Genomic DNA, 26310 nt, shown 5'->3' on the forward strand with positions numbered 1-26310 from the left:
AATTTTTCTAATTTCGATACAATTTTATTAAAATAATGTTTACTTATGTTATTATTACTGACAAATTTTCTCTAGAATTTCAATATAGAAAATAATATACAAATTCGGTACAAGATCTTAAAGATTAATTGAATTATGTCGCGTCATGTACATAATTATACGATATACGCCATAATTTTGTTCTATTATATGAATTTAAGTGAGCATTATGAATTAACCATCCTCACTTCTGATTTTCTAATAGCTGGTAAATTGGAAATTAATCTTTTTTTCATTTTTTTAATAATTTAAATGTATTTAATTATAGATAAAATTATATGTATTATTTTTCAGATGACTCCGTTTTTTTGATTAATCTCTTCGTTATGTATATGGAAGACTTTAGCGGGTGTATAAATTTGACCAGTTGACTTATTTGCAATTAAAGGAAAATGACAAATATCTACAACTATATCATCAATGTCTTCATCATCCCATATTCCTTCCATACGACTAGGATCTATCTTATCCTTATAATCAAACCAAATACATTCAGCGATTGGCTCTTGAACTTTGAATCGAAACATAAATAAAGTGACAACTTTTCGAATAATGTCACCAGCCATATCTTCAGTTTCTTGTTTTTTCTCAGGATCTTTAATTTTGCGATATTTACCAATTTCATTGTTCAAAATGCTTTGATATTTTTTAATAAAGAAATGAAGAAAGGTTTGGTTATTTCTATTAACAACATTGTTAAACCCTCTGTTTCCAAGAGCTGCAAAAATTTGTTGACGTAATTTAGTAGGAAATACTTTAGTTGTATCATCAGTCCCATCGCGTTCCTTTGTGAAAACTTCTGCTGCCTCTATTAACTCATTAGCTTTTCTATACATAAAAGACTCCAATCCTCTCTTATATCTAGGACTAGTAGAATCCATTAAATATTCCACAGCATACTCGATAATTTGTTCGATAACATGACGTTGTATTGCTACTCTGATTAAAGGTTTCTTTTGATCTTTTGTAATATCTGTTTGACTTCCATATTGTTTTAGTAAATTTTGTACTTCAGGAATATTAATTTCTACGTTACCTTTACATTTTGTAATGTAATTTTCCAGAGAATGTCGTAAATTTATTATATCTTCTTTGAGTTTAACTGAATTATTTTTATCATCATCTGATAATCGAAAATTAGTTGCAGCCTCAAGAGCATACTGGTATTCAAAAGCTTCTTTTTTCAATTTATAATTACCTTGTTCTGATTCTTGAATCTCTTTATCTTTTTCTTGAATTTTTCTATCTTTTTCCTCAATTGTTTTATCCTTTTCTTGAATCTTCTTAACAAGTTCTTGAATTTTGTTATCTTTTTGTTGAATCGTGTAATCCTTTTGTTGAATCACGTTATCCTTTTCTTGAATTATACTATCTATTTCTTGAATTAAGCTATTCTCTTCCTGAATCTTCCGAATTTCTTTATTCTGCTCTTTAAGATATTCTTGCAAATTCTGAATTTCTTTCTCCTGTTCTTGAATAATGTTATCCTTCACTTTTATCGTATTATCCTTCTGTTGAATTAAGTTATCCTTTCCTTGAGTTAAGTCGTCCTTTTCTTGGATTATTTTATTATTTTCTTGAATTTCTTTATCATTTTCTTGAATTTTTTCATCTTTTTTCTGGATTACATTATTTTTTTCTTCTAAAGTATCAACTAATAGATTAATTAACTTAGAATTATGATCATTTAAGTCTCCAATTTTTTTTTTCAGTTCTTGCTTTTCACCTAAAATATTATTTATATTAATAAAATTATTTTGTAAATTTTCACAATATTTTCCCAAACTTTCGTATTTATCTTTTAATTGATTACAAAGCGTTTCAGAAAATTTCAATTCCTCACTAAGTTTTTTGTTAAGTTTTATTTCTTCATATATGGGATCATTTATGATTTTATCATAGTTTGATTGATAATCTGTATATGATTCTTGTGCCATAATAATTCGTCCTTTTTTAAGGAGAAAAAAACCGAAGAAAAAAAAATAAAATTTATCCCTTAAATATTTATTTTTGTCCTACATAATGAATTCCATGATTAGAAATTTGTACTCCAAAATGATCCCGTAATGCGGATCAGCAGCGCTCGCGAAAAACAATCTTTACAAAACAAAAGATCAACTAATGATTCACGAGACTAGAATCTAAAATAAGAATTTAAACACAAAAAAAATTTGATACAGCCAATATACGTATAAAGCCTTTCTTAGCTTCAGTAAAATAATATGATTTGAACGTGTTCAGTTTGTTTTACAACAGTCAAATTACCGACAGAGAGTTCACCTAAAATCATTTCACTGACAAGATCGTTTCACCGACAGGGTTATTTCATCTAAAATAACTTATAACTTATAAGCACTAATAATCCATTTATGAGTATTTAATACTATTTATTGTGAAAATAACATGAACACAACAATATGAGTTATTATTTATTGTGCAATAATCAAAGTATAAAAAATTATTTTTTTTTTTATTCGTATCCTTATTCCATCTTTCTTAAATTTTTTTCTAGTGGTTATTTGTGAAACATATCAAGCATTTAGTGTTTATAAGATTTGAAATTATACATTATTTATTGAATACATCAAATTTTTGTATTTAATAATTATTATTTATGAAATAATATACTGAGTAGTGATAAAATTGAATCATTTTAGCATTTGTCGGTCAAATAACCCTATCGGTGAAATGAAACTGTTGGTGAAATGAAACGATTGTAGGTGAAACGATCCTGTCACTGTCAGTAAGTTGATTGAAATAAGCGCGTCCCAATTTTGAACAATGGTGAATTTTGGCACTACGGGTAAATCCTAAACAATTAAGGATAATTTCTGATAACCCACGTCATTAACCACTATTGTAAAATAGCAAGGTACTTTATTTTTATTTACATAGTGAGCCGCGAAGTTATGTCATGTAAATTGCAATTATAATTAAAAAACTAATATTTTGTAACATACTAATGATTTCACGGATACAAAATGATTTATGCTTTAAAAATTTATCACCATTGACATAATAATCCTGTATAAAAATGGGAATCTTATGTCATATTTGAAAATGATGATATCATTATCACCAATTTATTCAATTGGAAGAAAGATTAATAAATTTATTGCAATCGGTAATAAAAATGATCGGAGCGTGTCTTTATTAACAAATAGAAAGGGTTACAACAATATTATTGTCTCACTTTGGCGCTCTGTAATATTCGTACTATCCTTATAACTAAAAAAAGCCACACAAAACTAAACCGCCGATATCCACAGTTCTTCATTCTTCTTTTATAATATCCAGTTTTAGTACATATTCGTCCTTGTCGAATGGCCAATTTAATTCAGCACACCTAACTAAGCCACCCTTAAGTAATCTTCCGACTATATGCTAAACAAATATACTAATCCAATGCTATTTAATAAATATTAATGAAATTTATATCGTATAAATTAGCCTATATCTGGCTCGCGTAATAATAATTTCTAATAATAATGAGGTAATTATGTCGGTTTAATTTCAGCCCGAATTTGGGTTTCGTATCACGTGATGACCAGATCTTGTTCGTAAATCGTAATTACCAATGCGGAAACAATTAATTCAATATTATCACGTTCCACACTTCTTTCAATACTAAAATTAAGTCTTATGCTGTACGCTATAAACAACATAACAATAAACCAAGTTCTTAGTATTGTTTTCTTAGATTTTATTGATCATGAAAGATAAATATCAAAAAATAGCGTATTTTGTGCTCCAAATGTTAAACTTTGATTTAACGGATAGCAATTCTTTAACACGTGATTCAACCATTTTATAAATATAAAATATATAAGATGACGTTTACTGTATACATTTACCTGAATGGATTTATCAAATTCTTTTTTTTAATTTTACGGGTAAAAAAAATTAAATAATTCAAAATGACAAATAGCGTAACTGCAACTATGCAGTGGGGAAATAATATTCGAGTGGTGGTTGGTATAGGTGATTATTAATTTTTTATATTCAAGATCGTTTACAAATTCCTTAAGAAATAGTTTTCTTATACAAATAATTTATTTTGAAATTTTTGTGTTAAAGATTTTGGAACCACTTTTTCGGTAATATACCCCTTTTTTTAATTTTAATTTGATTTTAAATTATAATAATTTAAGGATATTAAGAATTACCAAATTATTATAGGGATTTTCTTATTGCCATGTAGCATCTAGAGATAACATTGTTACAAATGATCAATGGCCTGAAAATCTTGGTCAATTTAAAACAAATACTGTTCTTCAATACGATCAAAATTTCAATGAAGTATTAAAATGGGGAGCTCCAGCTTTAGCTAGACGACAAAGTCGAAGGGATGAACGCAGAGAGACAAAACCTGTTGAATTGTTTAAATTATGTTTAGGTAATTTAGAAGAAGATTTAAAACCTAAACTTCCAGTTGAATATAAAAGAGCTATTACAGATTATCTTACAGAAATAGGAAAGGTATAATTAAAGTATTTAGCAAATTTTTTATAAATATAAATTTAATAGATTATTTTAAAAGTTAATTAGGTCAAAAGTTGAAATCGCTTGGGGTAATTTAGATTTTCTTAAAGACATTCTTTTCGTACTTACGGTCCCTGCAGAATATTCTGAAAAAGAAAAGGCGGTAATGAGAGAATGTGCATATAATGCTAATTTAATAAGGGAAAAAGGCTCTGACTTGTTACAATTCACTACTGAACGTATGTTGATTAGTTTTGAATAAATTTGTTCAAATATAAGAGTATCTAATCATTAACTTTATTTCCTACATTGTAGCTGAAGCTGCTGCAGTTTATTGTATGGAAAATTGCTTAAGAGAACACGATTTATCCGATACAGAAAGTGAAGAAAATGAAGAAAGTGAGTTTTTTTAAAAAGTTCAAATGTATTTTACGCTTACTGTGTAAGCAGTAATATTAATCGATTTTATAACTATGAACCGGTACACTTAGCAACTTTCATGATTGTTGACTGTGGAGGTGGCACAGTAGATTTAACAACTCGTGAGATTGTAGGTAATGATGTTGGTGAAGTTACTGAACGATCAGGTGATTACTGCGGAAGCACATTTGTTGACCGAGCATATCTCGATCACCTAAAAAGAATATTGGGTCATTCGGCAATTGATAATTTGAGGAAAAATCATTATAAACAATTGCAATATATGGTTCAAAAATTTTGTCGGCAAGCTAAATTTCTTTTCACAGGCGAAGACAGAAATTTTAATTACGAGTTAGATATTTTGGACACTGCACGTGACCTGCAGCAATATGTTACCGGAGATGCCGAACAATTGATGGAGGAAAAGGAATGGTTGATTCAATTTAATTTTAATGATATTAAATCAATGTTCGATCCAACTGTTGAAAGAATTCTGAAGTTGATAGAATTACAACTTGAAAATTGCAGCAAAAAATGTTCAATAATGTTCCTAGTTGGAGGATTCAGTCAATCAGTTTACTTACAAAAAAGAATTAAGGAAAAATTCAATGATTTAGTTAGAAATATTTCTGTTCCTACACATCCTATTGCAACAGTAGTTCGTGGTGCTACATTATATGGTTTAATAGTGTACGACAGGGTTAATAATAATTCGGGAAGTGAAGTACGACTTAAATTAACAACTCGCGTATTAAAATTTACTTACGGTATTAAAATTGTTGATACTTGGAAAAAAAATGATCCGACAGATCGAAAGACTCCTAAAGGAGAAATAATCAGATTTCTTCCTATAGGTAAAGCAAAAAGAGGAGAATCCGTAAAAATTGATGAGTATATTTTTTCGGATAAAGAACTTGGCCCTAATAACCCCTTTCAAACAATGGCAACATTTCACATATATTACACGCGAGAACGTGATGCTAAATTTTGTAATGATCCTGGAATGGAATATTTGGGGAAACTTAAAATTAGTCTACCGGGTAATTAATAAGTATTATTTATTTTATTTTGGATTTTGATTGACATTAATTTTTTTTATCATTAGATGTACATCTTGGTCTTAACAGACCTCTTAAATTTGGATTGTCGTTTGGTGAAATGGAAATAAAAGCTACTGCAAGAAATGCAACAAACGGGCAATGTTATTTAACTACTTTTGAAATAAATGAAGCAGAAAATGAAGAAAATAAATAATTTAATTTCATGCATATTTTCAAAATATTTATTCTGTTTCATTCGAATATATGTATTTATATTTATTTTTATTTAAATAAATTATTTAAACATTAATGTTAAAGACAAATTTATGACACGAATTAAAAGATACCAAATATTTTATTTTTTTTTTTTCCTTCAGCTTGCGGATCAACTTCCGAACCAGAATGTGATTGCGAGGTGGTTTGCGGACTAGACTGAGGTTGAGATTGCGAAGTCTGTGGAGGTTGCAGAGTGGTTTGTGGGCTAGTTTGAGGTTGTGGAGTTTGCGGAATAGTTTGTGAACTAGTTTGAGATTGTGGGGTTTGCGGAGTAGTTTGTGGACTAGTTTGAGGTTGTGGAGTTTGCGGAATAGTTTGTGGACTAGTTTGAGATTGTGGAGTTTGCGGAGTAGTTTGTGGGCTATTTTGAGTTTGCGGAGTAGTTTGTGGACTAGTTTGAGATTGTGGAGTTTGCGGAGTAGTTAGTGAACTAGTTTGATATTGTGGAGTTTGCGGAGTAGTTAGTGAACTAGTTTGAGGTTGTGGAGTTTGCGGAGTAGTTAGTGAACTAGTTTGAGGTTGTGGAGTTTGTAGAGTAGTTTGTGGACTAGTTTGAGATTGTGGAGTTTGCGGAGTAGTTTGTGGGCTATTTTGAGTTTGCGGATTAGTTTGAGGTTGAGGTTGCGGGTTAATATTGACTTCATGTTCAAGTTCTGGTCTGGGTTGTGTGTCGACATCCGGTTTAAATTCTGGTTTGGATTGTGTTTCTACCTCTGCTTTAAATTCTGATTTAGATGGCGCTTTTACATCCGATTGTGGTTGGTATTGCGAGTTGACGTTAAAGTTAGATTCCGAATTTGATTGATTGTCGGCCTTATGTTTAGATTCCTGTTTAACATGTTTAGACTCTGATTTGGTTCGTTGCACTTTTTGAGGTAGTATAATTGCATGCGTGTAAATTTTGCGTTTTATGTCATCATTCAATTCAATTCCTACTAGCGGAAATTTACAAATATCAACCTCGAAATCATCAAATTTATCATCATCCCACATTCCATTCATTAAACCTGGATCTATTTTATCCTTATTCTGAAACCAATAAAACTGGCCTATAGGTTCCTGAGTTTGAATCCTAAAAAAAAAGATTCTAATGACATCTAAAATTATATTAGCTGCTTTTTCTTCAATTTCTTTTTTCTTTATAGGATTTAAAATCTTGCGATATTGTTCCATTTCCTCATTAAGTTTAGTTTTGAACTTACTAACGAAGAAATGTTCATATGTTCCTTGTTCAATCATAATATTAGAAAATCCACGATTACCAAGTGCTGAGTAAATTTGTTGCCGCATCTTTGTTGGTACAGCAAGGGTAATACTATCATTACCTTCACGAGTTTTACCAAATTCTTGTGTTAATATAATCAATTCTTCTGCTTTGTTTGCGATTAATGCTTCAAGAGAATAAGGTTCATTAAAGTTTTTGGTATTGGCATATACAGAAAAATAACCGAAAATTGTTTCAAGAACGTGTCGTTGTATAGTTGCTTTAATGATAGGTATATCAGAGGACGTTGAGGATAATCTAGTTTTACTTTTATATTTACTAAGAAGATTTTTTACGTTTTTGTAATTGATTTCTATATTTGGTCTTAGGTTTGTGACGTAAATTTCTAAATCATCTTGTAGACGTAAAATATCTTCCGTAAGTTGAACAGAATTATTTTTGTCATTGTCATTCAACCTAAAATTCGTTACATTTCCAAGTGCAGATTGATAATTGGAATTAATCCTTTCTAATTCTACACATCTTTCTTTTAATTTATTGTAATCAGTTAATAAAGAATTATAATTTTCATTTAGTTTATTATAATTTTTATCTAGTGTACTATAAGAATCTTTTATCCTTTGTTCATTTTCTATATATCGTTGAAGATAAATTACAGCTTCTAACGCTGTTTTGTCGTTTAATTCTGTATCGACATTATTATTGTTATTCATATTTTCAACAATAATATGATGTTTTTTATATAAAAAAAATTTAAAAATAAAATTTGTTAGACATTTTATATTTCAATTTAGATAAAGTAGTAACACATAATTTATATTTTCATGTAATGCAAAATATATCAATGAAATTTATTAAATAGCAATTATAAAGATTAGATACAAATCAAATTAACCCGTTTTGAGAAATCGATTTTATACAACGAACGTAATGTTTATCACAGAAATCCGGCAAAATAACTTTCCGACAAAATAAAGTTGAACCATTGTAACAGGTAATAAAAAAAAAAGTTCTAAATGTAATTATGTGATAAGATCGAGTTCAAGTGTATTACACTATTACTGTTATAAAATAAGCTTCATATATATATAACATATATAAATGTGTTGGTCGCTGTTTAATTTTTAATCATAGTAAACGTCTTCTAAAATGTCATGGACAAATGATATTCGTGTCGTGGTTGGTTTAGGTAAATAATAATATGGAATTTTTCTCCTTATTAGCAAAGTAAATACGTTATTGTAATAATTTTTTTTTTTTATATTCATGATAATTTTCTAGATTTTGGAACCACTTATTCGGTAAATTGATTAATCAACTACGATTACTTTATTTTATCCAGACATTTTATTAATACTGGATTCAACATAGGGATTTACATATTGCCACACTTCTAACAAAAATTTGCGCACTCATGATGTTTGGCCTGGAAATATGGTACACTTTTTTTTTTAATTCTTCGTCTTATTAAATTTATTTTTTTATAATTTTCTAATATTTCTTAAAATCCATTAAAAGGCTGATTTAAAAACTAATACAGTATTATTATACGATGATGAACTTGAAAATGTCGAAAAATGGGGACAGCCCGCATTATCCAAACGTCCGAATAGGAGAAGGGCCGAAAATAAACCAGTGAAATTATTTAAATTGCATTTAGGTAATTTACAAGAAAATCTTAAACCTAAACTCCTAGTTGAATATAAGAAAGCAATTACTGATTATCTTCGCGAAATTGGAAAGGTAAGCTTTAAAACATCAAGTTTCGAAAATTTTGATATATGATTAAAAATTTTTTCTTATGACGCTTAAAAAGGTGATTAAAGAAACGGTTACGAACACTTGGACTGGACTAGATTTTATGGAAAATGTTCTCTTGGTTCTTACTGTTCCCGCAGAATATTCTGAAAAATCAAAAGCAACGATGAGGGAATGTATATTCAATGCCGGTTTAATTGGCAATAAATCTTCGGAAAAATTGCAATTTACTACGGAACGTGAGTAGAAAAAAGGTTATTAATAAAACTGAATGACTATAATTTCATTTTTTTTTTTTTAATTTTATTAGCCGAAGCCGCAGCGATTTATTGCATGGAAAATATTTTGAGAGAACACGACCTAGATATTAGTGGAAGTATGTACACGTGAAAATAAACGATATTGTTCTAATTTTTACTCATTTAAAATCTTATTTTTTTTCCGAAATTGTTAGCAAATTTTATGATCGTCGATTGTGGAGGTGGCACAGTAGATTTAACAACACGACAAGTAGATGGAAATCAATTAGGTGAAATTACGGAAAGGGCAGGGGATTATTGTGGAAGCACTTTTATTGAAGGTGAATTTATAAAATTTCTACGACGTAAAGTTGGAGAGAATGCCATCAAATTATTAGAAGAAAACCATTATGGACAGATGCAATTTATGATTCAGAAATTTTGTGAATATGCAAAAATACCATTCACAGATGATCCAAGATTTTCTTATATTATGGATCTTGAAGAAGTTTCACCTGCTTTATTACAATACGTAACAGATGATGTTCGTGATTCCTTGGAAGAGAACGAATTGTCAATTAAACTTGATTATGAGGCAATGAAATCAATGTTTAATCCTGTTGTCGAAAAAATTATACGTTTGATTCGTAAACAACTTGAAAATTCTCGTAAAAAATGTTCAGCAATGTTTTTAGTTGGGGGTTTTAGTCAATCAAGATATTTACAAAAAATGATCAAGAAAGAATTCGAAGAGGAAGTTGATAATATTTCTGTTCCTTCAAATCCAATTGCTGCTATTTCGCGTGGTGCAGCAATTTATGGATTAAGTTTTAATGATAATGCTGAAAATTATAACAACATGGATGGAATAAGATGCATTATAAGTTCTCGTATGTTGAAATTCACTTATGGTATTAAGACTATGTCAATATGGAGGGAAAATGATCCAGAAGAAAGAAAAATTTATGGTGGACTTATACACCGTTTTAGACCTGTTGCAAAACGTGGAACTACTCTTTCAGTTAATGAAGAAGTCACTGTTGATCATCTTCATCCTCTTATTCCTATCCAAATTGGTGCTACTATTCCAGTTTATTATACAAAAGAATATGACGCAAAGTTCTGTGATGAACCTGGAATGGAATTGTTAGGGACACTCAAAGTTGACCTTCCGGGTATGTTTTTATTTTAAGATAGTAGTCAGATTACTCAGATGATCATTTTCTTACAAGTTTTTATAAATTTATTCTTTATAGATCCGCATCTTGGTTATGAGAGATCTGTAACTTTTGGATTAAAATTTGGCAGAATGGAAATCACTGCAACCGCAAAGAATAATTTAAATGGCCAAAATTTTCAAATTTCTTTTGATATAGAAACCGAAAATTAGTTTTTATATAAATAAATATTTTTACTAAAATAAAATATAATTATGAAGATAAAGATAATAAATTTCGAAAAGTACAATAATTAAAAAATAAAAAAAATTTTTTATTGTTAAGGTTGATTTCGGTAAACCCTAGCATGTGTGATTCACATATTTCGTCAAGATCATCTTCCTCCCATCTACCAGTCATTTAAGTTTGGGTTTATTTTAATATTTTAATAATATTCTCAAAAAATTTAATATCAGGTACTGGTTCTACGAAACCAAAACATTCTTAATACATCTCTATTTGGTAATATAATCCTCCAGAGAATTTTGTAAACTTATATCATTTTTGAGTGTAACTGAATTATTTTTGATAATCGAAAATTAGTTGCAGCTGCAAGAGCATTATAAAATATAGCATTTTCTTCTCTTAATATAATATTATAATGCATCCTTTCTTTGAATCTCTCTAGCAAATCCTTGAATTATATTATCCTTTTCTTTAATTATGCTATCATTTCCCTAAATTATTTTTAATTTTCTTAATTTCTTTATACTTTTGAATCCTTTAATTATGATGTCTTTTTCTTGAATTTCCTTATCCTTTCTTTGAATTCTTTCTTTCCTTGAGTCATTTCTTTCAGTCTTTAATTATACTGTCCTTTATTCGAATTATTTTTTCCTTTCTTGAATTTCTTTGTTTTTTCTTGAAATAAGTTATCTTCACCTTGAATTAAATTATCCGTTTATACTTAAATCTTTTTCTTGAATTACAATATTTTTTTTCTCTAAAGTTTTTACTAATAACAAATAATTTAGAGTTATGGTCATTTAAGTCACAAATTTTTTCAGTTCCTACTTACATTATATTATTGTATTTTGTAAATCTTCACAATACTTGATCACAAAGCGTTTCAGAAAATTTTAATTCCTCGTTAAGTTTAAAAGGATTATATCATAATTTGACTGATAGTTTGTAACTTCGGATGAATCTTGAAGAGAAAAAAACCAATCCTTAAATAACTGATTGCCCTACATAAATGAACTAACTCCAATGTGATGCGAATCACAATGATTCGTCATGTTTTTTTTACACGTCCTAATCAAATTTGATCTAATTATAAACTGAGTTTATATTTTATTCAATTTTTAAAATATTTTGCTGATAAAAATTGACTAAATTTCAATTTACAGTTATTGATTATGTAAGTGGAATTTCGATATTATAGAAATCATCTCATTGAATACTGTAGAGTAGGATCGATTGCTGATTAAGATTTAGCGCGCAAATTTCTCGGCTTAATCTCGGTCCGAGTTGAGACCATATAGAAACATCGTAAAAACCAAAATGGAAACAATCAATTCAATTTTATCACGTTTCACACACTTCATATCAAAGATAAAACTATGCTGTACGCTATAAATAACACACAATAAATTAGTTTCTTAGTATTGTTTATTGAAGTTGGATTTGTCGTGTTCCCAAACTTTAAAATAAAGTTTTTTGCTTTACGCATTTTATACTGATTAACGGATAAAAAATTCCATTTAACACGTGATTCAATTATCTTATATATAAGATGTATAAGATGACGTTTACTGTGACAGTACGCTTACCTTAAATTAACGGTACGAAATAAGAAATATTTAATTTTTTTTGTTAGATAACGTACTGCAATTATGTCGTTGGAAAATGTTCAAGTAATTGTTGGTATAGGTGATTATTTATCCAAATAACAACGCAAGCGATATAAATTCTTTAAAACAAATTTTTAACGCAAATAATTTAATTTTTTTTATACTAAAGATTTTGGGACCACATTTTCTGTAATACATACTTCCTTATTACTGGTTGCTATATCAGTTTTAAATAAACGTTAACGCATGTTCAATTTGTAAATTTATAGGGATTTTCTTATTGCCACGTAGTATCGAGAGATAATATTGTTACGAATGATAGATGGGATGAAATTACTGGTCAATTTAAAACAAATACAGTTCTTCAATATGACAATGAATTTGATAAAGTAATTAAATGGGGGATTCCAGCTTTAGCTAAACGACAAGGTCGAAGGAATGACAACATTGGGACAAACCCAGTTGAATTGTTTAAATTATGTTTAGGTAACTTAGAAGAAAATTTAAAACCTAAACTTCCAGTAAATTATAAAAAGGCTATTACGGATTATCTTAGAGAAATGGTGAAGGTAATAACAAAAAGTAGTTTTAGATTTTTTTTTTATAAAATATAATATTTATATATCAAATTTTTTTTTTTTGAAGTTAATTAAAGAAAAAATTGAATCCCATTGGGAAGATCTGAACATATTCGAAGAAGTTCTTTTCGTACTTACAGTTCCTGCAGAATATTCTGAAAAAGAAAAAGCAGTAATGAGAGATTGTGCATATAAAGCTGGTTTAATTAATGTAAAAAGCACAGACTTATTACAATTCACTACTGAACGTATGTTGATTCATTAGCTAAATTTATTCAAATTAGAGTTGCCAAATCATTTATTTTTTTTTTTGTATTGTAGCCGAAGCTGCTGCGGTTTATTGTATGGAACATTGTTTAAAAGAACACGATCTAAGCGATACAGATAGTGCAGAAAGTGAGTATTTGCAAGCTCGAAATTAATTAATTTGCACTTAGGCAGTGATATTAACCGCTATACAATTGTAAAATGTTACGATTAGCAACTTTCATGATTGTAGACTGTGGAGGGGGGACCGTAGATTTAACAACTCGGAATATTGTTGGTAAAGATGTTGGAGAAATTACTGAACGATCAGGTGATTATTGCGGAAGCTCATTTGTCGATCAAGCATTTCTCGAGCATCTAAAAACTATATTAGGTCACTTTGCAATTGATAAATTAAAAGAAAATCATTACAAACAATTGCAATATATGGTTCAAAAATTTTGTCGACAGGCTAAATTTCTTTTCACAGGCGAAGACAGAAATTTTAAATATGAATTAGATATTTTGGACACAGCACGTGAATTGCAGCAATATGTAACTGGAGATGCTAAAGAATTGATGGAATCAAAGCAATGGTTAATTAATATTAATTATAACGAAATTAAGTCAATGTTCGATCTAGTTGTTAAAAGAATTCTAAAATTGATAGAAGTGCAACTTGAAAATTGCAATAAAGAATGTTCGATAATGTTCTTGGTTGGAGGATTCAGTCAGTCAATTTATTTGCAAAAAAAAATTAGAGAAAAGTTTAAGGATGTAGTGAAAATTATTACACTTCCTACACATCCTATTGCATCAGTAGTTCGTGGTGCTACATTATACGGCTTAGGATTGTATGATAATGTTAATAATATAGATAGCGATGTACGACTTAAATTAACGACTCGCATATTAAAATTTACTTATGGTATTAAAATATTTGATAAATGGAAAAAAAGTGATCCTATAGAAAGAAAAACTCCTAAAGGAGAAATAATTAAATTCCTTCCTATTGAAGGCGCTACGAAAGGAAAAGAAGTCAAAATTGACGAAGATGTTATTGTAGATAATCTTCTTGGTCCTAATAATCCTTTTCAAACAGCGGCAACATTTCACGTATATTACACACGAGAAGCTAATGCTAAATATTGTGACGAACCCGGAATGGAATATTTGGGAAAACTTAAAATCAATCTTCCAGGTAATCAGCATTATTTAAACAATGCTAGTAACAAACTAACAATTAATACATTCTCGCTGTAAAATACGAACGCAATTAACCATATTATTTGTCTTGCATTAAAATATTTTTTCGTCATCAGATGTACATCTTGGTTATAACAGACCTCTTAAATTTGGATTATCATTTGGTAGAATGGAAATAAAAGCTACCGCAAGATATACAATAAACGGGCAAAGTCGTCTAACTACTTTTGAGATAGATATAGAAGATGATTGATTTATAACTATACAAGTATTTTCAGAGTATTTACAGTATATATTTAAATTTCATTTGAATACACGAGTATATGTATGTATTTATTCTTATTATTAAAATAAAATTATATTAATAAATTACGAGACAAGTTTAGAAAAGAACTTTTTTAGTTTTTTTTTTTTCCCTCATTTTTCATCAACTTGCGTGGTCTCTAGATTAGGTTGCAACTGAGGGTTTTCTTCATTTTCCTCCGGACCAGATTGCGATTGCGATTGAGAGCTTTCCTCATTTTTCTCCGGACCGGGTGGTGATTGCGATTGTGAGTTGATGTCAGATTGTTTTGATGGAGATCGATAATATACATCGTATTTAGGCTGCTCTGATTGAGATTGCGAGTAGACCGTTTTAGTCAGATTACTCGGCAATGAATCAACTTCCCGAGGATATATAATAGCATGCGTGTAAACTTTGTGTTTTAAATGATTATTTAATTCAGTTCCTATCAATGGGAATATACAGATGTCAACTTCAAGATCATCAAACCTATCATCATCCCACGTACAATTCATTAAACTTGAATCTATTTTATCCTTATTCTGAAACCAATGAATCTGGCCTATAGGTTCCTGAGTTTGAATCCTAAAACAAAAGATTCTAATGACATCTAAAATTATATTAGCCGCTTTTTCTTCAATTTCTCTTTTCCTTGTAGTATTTAAAATCTTACGATATTGCTCCATTTCTTCGTTGAGTTTAGTTTTGAAATTATAAATGAAGGCATGTTCATGTGTTTCTTGTCCAATTGTAACATTAGAAAGTCCTCGATTTCCAAGTGACGAATAAATTTGTTGTCTTATTTTTACGGGCACAGTAGGGGTAATGCTATCATTACCTTCACGAGTCAATCCAAATTCTTGTGTTAATAAAATCAATTCTTTTGCTTTGTCCGAAATTAGTGCTTCAAGAGAATAAGGTTTATCGAAGCTTTTGTGAGTGGTATACACAGAAACATACCCGAAAATTATTTCAAGAACGTGACGTTGTAAAACTGCTTTAATGAGGGGTATATCGGAGGGATTTGAGGTTATCCTTGTTTCGCTTCCATATTTACTAAGGAGATTATTTACGTTTTTGTAATTGATTTCTATATCCGGTCTTAGGTTTGTAACATAAAATTCTAAAGCATCTTGTAAACTTAAAATGTCGTCTTTAAGTTGAACTGAATTATTTTTATCATTGTCATCAAACCGAAAATTTTTTGTTTCTCCAAGTGCAGATTGATACTTTGATACTCGTTGTTTCAAGTTAGAATTAATTTTTTCTAATTCCTTATATTTTGCTTCAAGATTTTGTTTTTCAACTAATAAAGAATTAAAGCTTTCCATTAGTTTATTATGAGAAACTTGATCATTCAAACTCTTTACATTATCTTCTTCAGGCTTTTTTTCATTGTTTTCTTCTGTGATATATTTATAAAGATAATTTATAATTTTTAAGGCTGATTTCTTATCTAACTTATCTAAATTTACAAAGCAATCATCGACATTATTGTTGGTAAAAGTAATTGGTAGATTAGGATTCATACTTTATTTATTATGTAGGTTCGAAAATTAAAGTCTAAAAAAAAAAATACGGAAACATGGACTTTTTATAGATAGGCTAGTAACACAACGAGTCAAATTTATCGCCGATCTTAATTGTTTAATTTCTACATTATGGATTAAAGTAAACTGATCTTTGAACGTTAAGTAAATTTAATTAGTAGTATGAAAGTATGTAGTAACTTCGCTCTAAGTAATGTAGGCAATGTTTTAATGTTTACGTATATGCGAAAAATTTATCGGTCGAATAGAGAGATACACGCTGTATATATATATACTGTTTATATGTATGAATATAATCTAGTTCACGATCGATTACTTTGAATTCATTTTAGTCCAATCATGCTTAAAAGAAACATAGCATTTATCACAGAGTTTACATTATCTAATTCATAGATATCAAAATTCATTTTTATAATAATCTTTAGAAGTTTAACGTTCTACATGTTTATATTTTTCGATGAAAATCAAATTAATCCGTTTCGAGAAATCGATTTCTATGGATGCACGCAATGTCGTGTCACAAAAATTCGGCAAAATTAAAGTAACATTGAATGCTTAGTTGCAAAACTTCTAAATATAATTATGTGATAAGATCGAATTTAGCTGTATTACAATTTACCTATTATAAATAAATCCACTTTAATTGCTCTATATATATGTGTGTGCAGCTTTTTTAAATTATTTCATGGTATAAGTAACTGTTTAAATTTACACAATTTAACGATAATAAACTTCTTTTAATATGTCATGGACAAATGATATACGTGTCGTGGTTGGTTTAGGTAAGTGTTTAATGATAAAAAAAAAGTGTGAGTAGCATAATGAACATATTATCATGATACTTTTATACTGTAAATTATTTTTTTTTAGATTTTGGAACCACTTATTCGGTAAATAAACAATCAATTGCAAATACTTTTCTATCCAGACATATTTTAATAATGATGGACTTAAAAATAGGGATTTACATATTGTCATGTTTCTAATAAAAATTTGCGTACTCATGACATTTGGCCTGGAGACATGGTACTTTTATTTTGACTTAATTCATAATTTATTTACTTTATAACTTCCTGACATTTATAAATCTGTTTGGAAAGTCTGAATTAAAAGCTAATACAGTGCTACTCTATGACGATGAACTGAAAAAAGTTGAACAATGGGGAAAACCCGCATTATCCAAACGTCCAAATCGAAGGAGAGCCGAAAATAAGCCAGTAAAATTATTTAAGTTGCATTTAGGTAATTTACAAGAACATCTTAAACCCAAACTTTCAGTAGATTATAAAAAAGCAATTACTGATTATCTTCGTGAGATTGGAAAGGTAGGCTTTGAAACATAAAGATTCGAAAATTAGACATAAATTTTAACTTTTTAAACATTTGAAGTTGATCAAAGGAACAGTTACGAAAAGTTGGCCCGGAATTGATTTTTTGGAAAATGTTCTCTTGGTTCTTACTGTCCCCGCGGAATATTCCGATAAATCAAAAGCGACGTTGAGAGAATGTGCATTTGATGCCAATTTAATTGGCAGCAAATTTTCGGAAAAATTGCAATTTACTACTGAACGTAAGTAAAAAAAAAAATTATATGTTTGAATGTAAGTGATTTCTTATTTCTTTCACTTAATTAGCCGAAGCTGCAGCAGCTTATTGCATGGAAACCATTTTGAAAGAACACGATCTGGATATAAGTGGAAGTACGTACTACATTAAATGTAAGATATTATCTATATCTTAAACTAAAATAATATATTTTTTAGCAAAATTTATGATCGTCGATTGTGGAGGTGGCACAGTAGATTTAACAACACGACAAGTGGAAGGGAAACAACTGGGCGAAATTACGGAAAGGGCGGGGGATTATTGTGGAAGCACTTTTATAGATAATGAATTTATAGAATACTTACGACGCGAACTTGGAAATAATGCTATAGAATTGTTAGAAAAAAATCATTATGGACAAATGCAATATATGATTCAGAAATTTTGTTCAGATGCAAAATTACCATTCACAGATGATCCAAAATTTAATTACACTTTAGATCTTGATGAAGTTTCACCCGCTTTAGCACAATACGTAACAGGTGATGTTAGAGAATCTTTGGAAGAGGCAGCGTGGTTGATTAAACTTGATTATGAAACTATGAAATCAATGTTTGATCCTGTTATCGATAGAATTATAGGTTTGATTCGTGCACAACTTGAGAATGCTCGTGAAAAATGTTCAGCAATGTTTTTAGTTGGAGGTTTTAGTGAATCAAAATATTTACAAAAAAGGATCAAGAAAGAATTCCAAAAGGATGTTGATAGGATTTCTGTTCCTTCAAATCCGATTGCTGCTATTTCGCGTGGTGCAGCAATCTATGGGGTTAGTTTTAATGATAATGCTGAAAATTCTAATAACACGGATGAAATAAGGTGCATTATAAGTTCTCGTGTGTTGAAATTCACTTATGGTATTAAAACTATATCATTATGGAGGGAAGATGATCCCGAAGAAAAAAGAATTCTTGATGGACATATATATCGTTTTACTCCTGTTGCAAAACGTGGGACTACCCTTTCAGTTAATGAAGAAGTTACTATTGATCAACTTACTCCTTTTTATCCTTCCCAAATGGATGGTACTTTTGAAGTTTATTATACAAGAGAATATGACGGGAATTTCTGTGATGAACCTGGAATGGAATTGTTAGGGACACTCGAAATTGACCTTCCAGGTATGTTATTATTTTAAGATAATCAGATAATCATTTTTTCTTACAAGTTTTTACAAAATTTATTCCTTATAGATCCGCATCTTGGGTGTAATAGATTTGTTACTTTTGGATTAAAATTCGGCGGAATGGAAATTACTGCAACCGCAAAGAATGATTTAAATGGTCAAAATTTTCAAATTTCTTTTGATATAGAAACCGAAAATTAGTTTTTATTTATATGTATATTTATGTGTATATAAATAAATGTTTTTACTAAAATAAAATAATAAATAAATAAATTATGAGGATAAAGATATAGTATATCAATAAATTTCGAAAGTTACATTAATTAAATTAAAATTTTTTATTGTAGGTTTCCAGACTTAAAATTTAAATTTGATTTTGAATTGGATGCGGTAAAACCTTAGCATGTGTGATTACTTTATAATCTGAATCTGAATCTAAATCCCTTCCTATTAGAGGAAAATAACAAAGATTAACACATATTTCATCAAGATCATCATCCTCCCATCTACCAGTCATTAAGTTTGGGTTTATTTTAATATTATTCTCAAAAAACTTAATATCAGGTACTGGTTCTTGAACCATTAAGCGAAACCAAAATATTTTTAACACATCTCTAATAAGTGTTGGCGCCAGCTGTTCTACTTCATTTTTTCTTTCAACATCATTGATTCGACGATATTGATTCATAATTTCATTCAAAGTTTGACTGGAATAATAAATGAAATTATGAATATGGGTGCCTTGGGAAGAAATAATATCTGAGAAACCTCGATTGCCAAGAATCTCGTAAATTTGTTGACGAATTTTTATTGCTGCAACCTTAGATACTTCATCAGTTCCAACGCGAGTTTCCGAGAATTTCTTTATTAAACTTAATAATTCACGTGCTTTTGAATCAATATCTGATTCTAGTGAAAACTCTTCCTCTCTATACTTTTTATAATTACCTAAAAATTCGAAAATTTGATGTAATACCTTACGTTGTAAAACTCCTTTAATAAAAGGTCTGTCTAGGTTTTCCGGTATTATTTCCTTTTCACAACTATATTGTTTTATAAGAATACCTACTTCTTTAAGATTGATATCAATTTTAGGTTTCAAACTTGTAACATAAGTTTCCAAGTTGCGTTGTAACTCTAAAATATCTTTTTTCAATTGAACAGAATGATTTTGATCATCATTACTCAAATGTACATTCATTGACTCTCCAAGTGCCGATTGATATTTCGATGCTTCATCCTTGAGTTTTACATTTCTTTGCACAAGATCACGAATATTATTTTCTTTATCGCTTAATTGGTTTTGTAAAGACATAATAATTTCTGTTTGTTCATGTATTTTTTGAGGATTAGCTTCGTTAATTTGTTGTAATTTTAATTTAGCTTCGGCGGAATTTTGTTTTAAAATTTGATTTTCTCTTAATAAGTTCTCATTATCTTCTTTCAATTTATTATTTTCATCTAATAATTTTTTTATTTGGTCATTTAATTCCAAGTCCTTAATTTTTGATTCGTAGTAATCTTTAGCTCTTGAGAAATTCCGCTCTATACTCAGCTTCTCCCTATATAAATTGTCACAATCTTCTTTCAGTTTATTATTCTCATCTTGTAAATTTCTATTTTGATCATTTATTTCATTAATTTCTTTACTCATAGTTTTTAAAGTTATCGATGTTTGTTCCATAATTTCTGTAAGAGAAGAATTTTCAGGTCTTTTCATATCGTAAAATTTTTTCGTTGTTTGAGGAAAACACTCATTGTAAACATTTTTGTCCGTTTCAGGATCATACATCATTTTATTATTATCAGAATCAGAATCATCCATTTTATCAGATAGTGTCTCAGCGAATGTATAATGTGAAGAATTCATTTAACGAGATTTTACCCTTATAAAAAGGAATATGAAATAAAAAGAAAAAAGAAGTAATTTTTTTTTTGGTGCGCTTTTATACTAATTTAAGTTGTATTACGTAAATGTGCCGTTAATCATTCCTGAAACAGGTAAGGTACTTGACTGTGCTTTTGTTGTTAATTGAGGGCTGTCGATCGATACTAATCAATGAATCAATAACAAAAATATTTAAATGCTCAGCATTTAGTCGACATTTTATTGGATGTGTTATACCGATCAAAGACCAATATATTTCCGTTTAATGATTATAAAGAAAATTATTTAAATTCAATTTTAGTAATTGGAAAATGAGGCTGAATAAATCCGGAAAATTCCAACAAAGCTAGGATTATCATTATACCACGGTATTTATATAATAGAAATTTTTTTTTTTTTACAAACATAAAAACATAATTTGTTTGTTTATTTATTTGTTTATTACGTAGAGAAATATAAGCAAAATAAGAAAATTTTTTCGTTAAAGAATACAACACTAGGAAAATAATGCTAAAACTGATTATCTAAATTCAATGCTAAGGCACATCCTGCCCCTCTGCAATCTCCACACGGGGCTGTGCGAAGGCTCTGTTATCTTAAAAATGTAATTTACCGTTGCAAACTTGCAAACGAAATTATTTTTCTTGACACATGATATTGTGATCATAATCAGATCGGTCCAAATACTGGCGGTTTGAACAACAAACCGAACCGATCGCAGTTTAGAAATTCCTGCGGATTAACCCGCAGTTTGAACGGGTTCAATTTATTACCCATTGTTTTGAATGTAGAATCAGCGGGCCTTCAGAATACTATTTTTAATCAATTTATCTTTTCATTGCGGCGGATTTATGAAATTTAGCAAAAACCCTACTGCGCCCTCGGGAATTAAAATTGACTTACAGAAACATTAAGCTTTTTTCCTAAAAAATTTCATAAATCCGCCATGATGTAAAGTGTTACATTATAAATTTAACAAAAATGGCGCTTTTGGGCAAAATGATTACTTAATTTTTTTTTTTTATATTAATTTATCGCTGAGAAATAGTGTGTAACAAAAAAACCCGGAATAACATGTAATAAAAATGCGTATTATAACGCTCAAAATAAACTGATTTCTTTGCGAAATTGAATAATAAACCTATGACCAAGATCTATATTATGATATCTTTTAAAGTTATAGTTACTTCATTATTTTTTGAAAAATTTCGCCGTAAATATTTGAACAGAAAAATATAACAAAAAAAATAAATTAAGATCACGTATATTGAATTTAAATTAAAAACATTCAAATATTGTTAAGAATAATGTAAAAAGTCGATACCAAAAAATCAGCAGTTTAGAAACATTTATGGCAGAATGATGAGAAATTTACTCTTCAAAATTCCTCAATTTTGGTATATAGTAAAAAGCTAAAAAATTGTTCAAATTACAAAAATGCGGTAGTTCGCTCAAAATAAGTGCATAATAAATTTGTATATCAGGGCTACATTTTGACATCTTTCATGATCATAATGCTTTTTTACTTCTTGAAAAAATACAAGTGTTGATTTTTGAAGAAAAAATATAATGTGAAATTTGTGAATTTAGAATGGATACAAAGTCATTGAAAATTTCTCAAATGTTATCAAGACCAATAGAAAAAGTATAAATTAAAAAATTTTTTTGACTATCTACTGCACTTTATGCAAAGAAATATATATTAATTCTAAATTAGTTATAAAAAGTTTTAATATAAAAAGATTATTATTATAAGCTTAATTATAAAAAATTAAACACCATTTTAATTTATCATTGATAAAATCTACAGGTTTTCAGCTTTCGAATAAGAATAATTTGGTGCGATCATCGACCATTTTTTAATTCCGTTTTTTTTTTGTTACACTCTGTATGAGCAACAACAATTTTTACGTTCAAGATGAGATTCTGCATATACTTAATTTTAGCCTTCATTATCTTTACCATTGCTAGATTGTTAACTCTTATGTAACAAGAATTTGATTTTAATTTTATTATTAATTAATTTTATCGCGATCTCGTTACTCAGACATCAGCATGAGGAATCTAATGTTTAATAATTTTGCCTATACCTTCACATATCACATGACTGCTGCTCAGTCTTAAAATTTTTATTATGGAGAAAAATGACATCAAATATTTTTATATTTTTTTAAGATATAGACACCTAACGTTACATAAGGACAAACATAAACTACTAGTCTAATAAATCCTAAATTAATGATAGAGCTCAACCTCTCTGGTGAAGCCAGAAGAAGTCGCCCTGCCCGTTATTCAAAGAGAACAACTATAGGCATAGCCTATGTCGTGAGAGGACCACGTAAAGAGAAAGAAGTAGAAAAAAAATTAAAATTAAAATTACAAGAAAAATTATAAAAATCTAACTCTAAACTACTAGGTTGCCGGATAAAAGATGACCATCCACAATGTAAAAGTTACAAGTGCACGAGATCAACCACATCGGCGGATGTAGGATGAGAAGGTGGGGGCGCAATGACATCAAATATGACGTAGCAAAAGTATAATGTAACATAAGTATAATGTAACATGACCTAACTGCTAACGTGTTACGGCATAACTGCATATATAGGCCAATCATTCAGTTATTTTAAAAGGTTTTCCCCTTCAGTTAGTGTTAATTTTTTTCTAAAAAAAGGCAAAACTATTATGGAACGAGAAGAAGTTCGCACCACTACCGATACAACAAACTATGATAAAGTCATAAATGACCCTTTATATAAAGATATAAAACTTAATGAAAAACTAACTGAGGAATTAAAATTATCCGAAACGCTTTGTAATCAATTTAAGAATAGTTTGGGAAAATATTATCAAGATTTACAAAACAATTTTAATATTATTAATAATATTTTAGGTGAAAAAGAAGAATTAAAAAAAAATATTGGTGATTTAGATGATCATAATTCTAAATTGGTTAGACTATTAGTAGAAAATTTAGAAGAAAGAAATAATGTAGTCCAAAGAAAGGACACTGAAATCCAAGAAAAAAATAATGTAGTCCAAAGAAAGGACACTGAAATCCAAGAAAAAGATAATGTAATCCAAGAGAAGAATAAAATAATTCAAGAAATGGTAGATTTACTTCAAGTAAGGGATAACTTAATTCAAGAACAGAAGAATGAAATTCAGACTATTGTTAAGAAACTTAAACAACAGGATAAAGAAATTCAGAAGATTCAAGAGAAGGATAGAATAATCAAAGAGAAGAATGGCCTAATTCAAGAAAAGTGTAACAATATTCAAGATCTTGTTAAGAAGATTCATGAACAGGATATAACAATTCAAGCGAAAGATTACAATATTCAAGTAATTGCTCAGGAATATAACAGATTTCAAAAATTTGTTGAAGAGAAGGGTAAAAATATTCAAAAAATTTCTGAGGAGAAGGATAAAAAAATTCAAAAAACTGTTGAGGAGAAGGATAAAGAAATTCAAGAAAAAGATAAAGCGATTCAAGAAAAAGATAAAAAGATTCAAGAAAAAGATAAAAAGATTCAAGAAAAAGATAAAAAGATTCAAGAAAAAGATAAAAAGATTCAAGAAAAAGATAAAACGATTCAAGCGATTCAAGAAAAAGATAAAGCGATTCAAGAATTAAAACAAGAAAATCATAAATTGAAAGAAGCAGCTTCTGAATACCAGTATGCCCCAACTAGTTATCGATTTTCAGATGATGATAAATATAATCCAATTAAACTTAGAGAAGACATAATAAATTTACAACATTCACTAGAAAATTACATTACCAAATGTAAAGGTAACGTGGAAATCAATATTTCTGAAGTGCAGAATCTCTTGAGAAAATATGGAAGTCAAACAACTATTACAATAGATCAAAAACCTTTAATTAAAGCAGTATTACAACGTCACGTTATTGAACAAATTATTAAATATGGAGAAGAATATTTTGAATTTGATAATTTACATAATCACTGGAAATATGGTGATGGAGCCGAAACTAATTTATATAATAAAACCTATGAAATAGCACAATTAGCAGAAATTTTAGCATCAGAACGAGACGGTATTGATGAAACAACTAGAACATTGTCTATTAAATTACGTCAAGAAGTATTTGCAGCTCTTGGAAATAGAGGGTTTAAAAAAAATATTAATAAAAAAAAACATGATTTTATTAAAAAAAATAAATCTAATCTAAACAAAGAAATTAACAAATATCGTAAACTTAAAGATCCCGAGCAAAACCAAGAAGTTGAAGTTATGGCTGGTGAAATTATTAGAAAAGTTGTTGCTTTATTTTGGTTTCTAATTGAAATTCAAGAGCCAGTTGCCGAATACCGTTGGTTTAATTGTAATAGTCATATTCAACCTAAATATATGGAAGGAACATGGGAAGGTGATGAAATCAATAATATAGCTGTAGATATTTGTTATTTTCCTTTAATAGAATGCAAGCCAAAACATCAAATTTACACACCTGCTAAAGTCCTTCATAAACGGAGATACTGAACCACGGTTTCTGAAACCGTAGAAAACTAGCCTTTACTTTTAATTATAGATGATATTCTTTATTAACAAATTTTGTAATATGAATTATTTAAATCTTACGAATTTTTGCGTTAAATAATTTTGAAAATTTCAAAACTGTAATTTCCATACCAACAAATAAAATCAAAAGTGAAAATTAATTCCATCCTAAGATTGTCCATGATGATATCTTGCATTATATCATATAATTCAAATTTTTAAGCTTATTTGAGATAGGTTAAGCCGTTAAAGGGCGTATATTTAACTTCTATTTCATCCATTACAACCATTATGATGTTCCATAAGTAAATTTCAATATATATCATGATCGCATCTGTTTTTGAGAAATCTTTACCTTAATCTACACATACCATAAACAATTGCTGATAAAGGAATTCTTTTTTTAATTATTTTTTTTCTGCAAATATTTACTTTCATTGAATCCTCTAACTAAATAATTGCTGAACGGGTTTCTCCATTATTTCAATTTTTTAAAAATTATATATTCACCATATGAATAACAATAGTAAGTATCAAGCACTATTTTTTCTTATTTAATCCTTATATTTCTTAACTGACATTTTCTAATGAAATTCATTAATATCTAGTTCATAACAAATTTGGTACACTTTTTTACAGAATTTTCGAACTATAACGTTTAAATGACCATGATGATTGGAATTTCTGATACAATCAGTGATTTCGCTCAATCGTTATTCTTGCGAGCGGTTAGGTCTTTACCAATCAACTTGTGGGCGGTAAAGTCTATAGTATTTCCACCACAGCCAACGATTATAAAAGGTATCAAAAAA

General features: G+C 28.8%; 9 protein-coding genes across 9 annotated transcripts; 5 read left to right on the forward strand and 4 right to left on the reverse strand.

The window, feature by feature from the left end:
- Positions 1 to 329: 329 nt before the first annotated feature.
- Positions 330 to 2009, reverse strand: OCT59_009841 (uncharacterized protein; the record flags this gene model as incomplete). Its single annotated transcript, XM_066132642.1, has 2 exons — positions 1238 to 2009; positions 330 to 1162 (listed from the first exon to the last, which is right to left on the reverse strand). Exons 1-2 carry the CDS (start codon positions 1974 to 1976, stop codon positions 330 to 332), a joined length of 1572 nt encoding a protein of 523 aa, XP_066000265.1. The 5' UTR covers positions 1977 to 2009.
- A 1947-nt stretch (positions 2010 to 3956) lies between these two features.
- On the forward strand, positions 3957 to 6195 carry OCT59_009842 (uncharacterized protein; the record flags this gene model as incomplete). The annotated part of the gene is made up of 7 exons (XM_025327500.1): positions 3957 to 4020; positions 4117 to 4136; positions 4219 to 4518; positions 4580 to 4760; positions 4837 to 4920; positions 5013 to 5981; positions 6047 to 6195. 7 exons carry the CDS (start codon positions 3957 to 3959, stop codon positions 6193 to 6195), a joined length of 1767 nt encoding a protein of 588 aa, XP_025170976.1.
- Positions 6196 to 6317: 122 nt separating this feature from the next.
- OCT59_009843 (uncharacterized protein) lies at positions 6318 to 8195 on the reverse strand (the record flags this gene model as incomplete). Its single annotated transcript, XM_066132643.1, has 1 exon — positions 6318 to 8195. The coding sequence occupies one exon, from the start codon at positions 8193 to 8195 to the stop codon at positions 6318 to 6320; it is 1878 nt and encodes a 625-aa protein (XP_066000266.1).
- Positions 8196 to 8631: 436 nt separating this feature from the next.
- OCT59_009844 (uncharacterized protein) lies at positions 8632 to 10869 on the forward strand (the record flags this gene model as incomplete). Its single annotated transcript, XM_025320602.2, has 8 exons — positions 8632 to 8671; positions 8764 to 8783; positions 8854 to 8919; positions 9001 to 9225; positions 9299 to 9479; positions 9551 to 9616; positions 9695 to 10654; positions 10736 to 10869. 8 exons carry the CDS (start codon positions 8632 to 8634, stop codon positions 10867 to 10869), a joined length of 1692 nt encoding a protein of 563 aa, XP_025170978.1.
- Positions 10870 to 12531: 1662 nt separating this feature from the next.
- Positions 12532 to 14890, forward strand: OCT59_009845 (uncharacterized protein; the record flags this gene model as incomplete). The annotated part of the gene is made up of 7 exons (XM_025320603.2): positions 12532 to 12568; positions 12659 to 12678; positions 12759 to 13058; positions 13135 to 13315; positions 13389 to 13463; positions 13549 to 14514; positions 14636 to 14890. 7 exons carry the CDS (start codon positions 12532 to 12534, stop codon positions 14770 to 14772), a joined length of 1716 nt encoding a protein of 571 aa, XP_025170979.1. The 3' UTR covers positions 14773 to 14890.
- OCT59_009846 (uncharacterized protein) lies at positions 14824 to 16369 on the reverse strand. Its single transcript, XM_025320604.2, has one exon. The coding sequence runs from the start codon at positions 16332 to 16334 to the stop codon at positions 14937 to 14939; it is 1398 nt and encodes a 465-aa protein (XP_025170980.1). The 5' UTR covers positions 16335 to 16369; the 3' UTR covers positions 14824 to 14936.
- A 728-nt stretch (positions 16370 to 17097) lies between these two features.
- On the forward strand, positions 17098 to 19284 carry OCT59_009847 (uncharacterized protein; the record flags this gene model as incomplete). The annotated part of the gene is made up of 8 exons (XM_025320605.2): positions 17098 to 17137; positions 17226 to 17245; positions 17316 to 17381; positions 17456 to 17680; positions 17745 to 17925; positions 17990 to 18055; positions 18119 to 19078; positions 19151 to 19284. 8 exons carry the CDS (start codon positions 17098 to 17100, stop codon positions 19282 to 19284), a joined length of 1692 nt encoding a protein of 563 aa, XP_025170981.1.
- On the reverse strand, positions 19264 to 20953 carry OCT59_009848 (uncharacterized protein; the record flags this gene model as incomplete). Its single annotated transcript, XM_066132644.1, has 1 exon — positions 19264 to 20953. One exon carries the CDS (start codon positions 20951 to 20953, stop codon positions 19448 to 19450), a length of 1506 nt encoding a protein of 501 aa, XP_066000267.1. The 3' UTR covers positions 19264 to 19447.
- A 2650-nt stretch (positions 20954 to 23603) lies between these two features.
- Positions 23604 to 25609, forward strand: OCT59_009849 (uncharacterized protein). Its single transcript, XM_066132645.1, has one exon. The coding sequence runs from the start codon at positions 23657 to 23659 to the stop codon at positions 25478 to 25480; it is 1824 nt and encodes a 607-aa protein (XP_066000268.1). The 5' UTR covers positions 23604 to 23656; the 3' UTR covers positions 25481 to 25609.
- The last annotated feature ends 701 nt before the right edge of the window (positions 25610 to 26310 follow it).

Source organism: Rhizophagus irregularis, chromosome 18, assembly GCF_026210795.1.
Source record: "Rhizophagus irregularis chromosome 18, complete sequence".
Taxonomy (NCBI): domain Eukaryota; kingdom Fungi; phylum Glomeromycota; class Glomeromycetes; order Glomerales; family Glomeraceae; genus Rhizophagus; species Rhizophagus irregularis.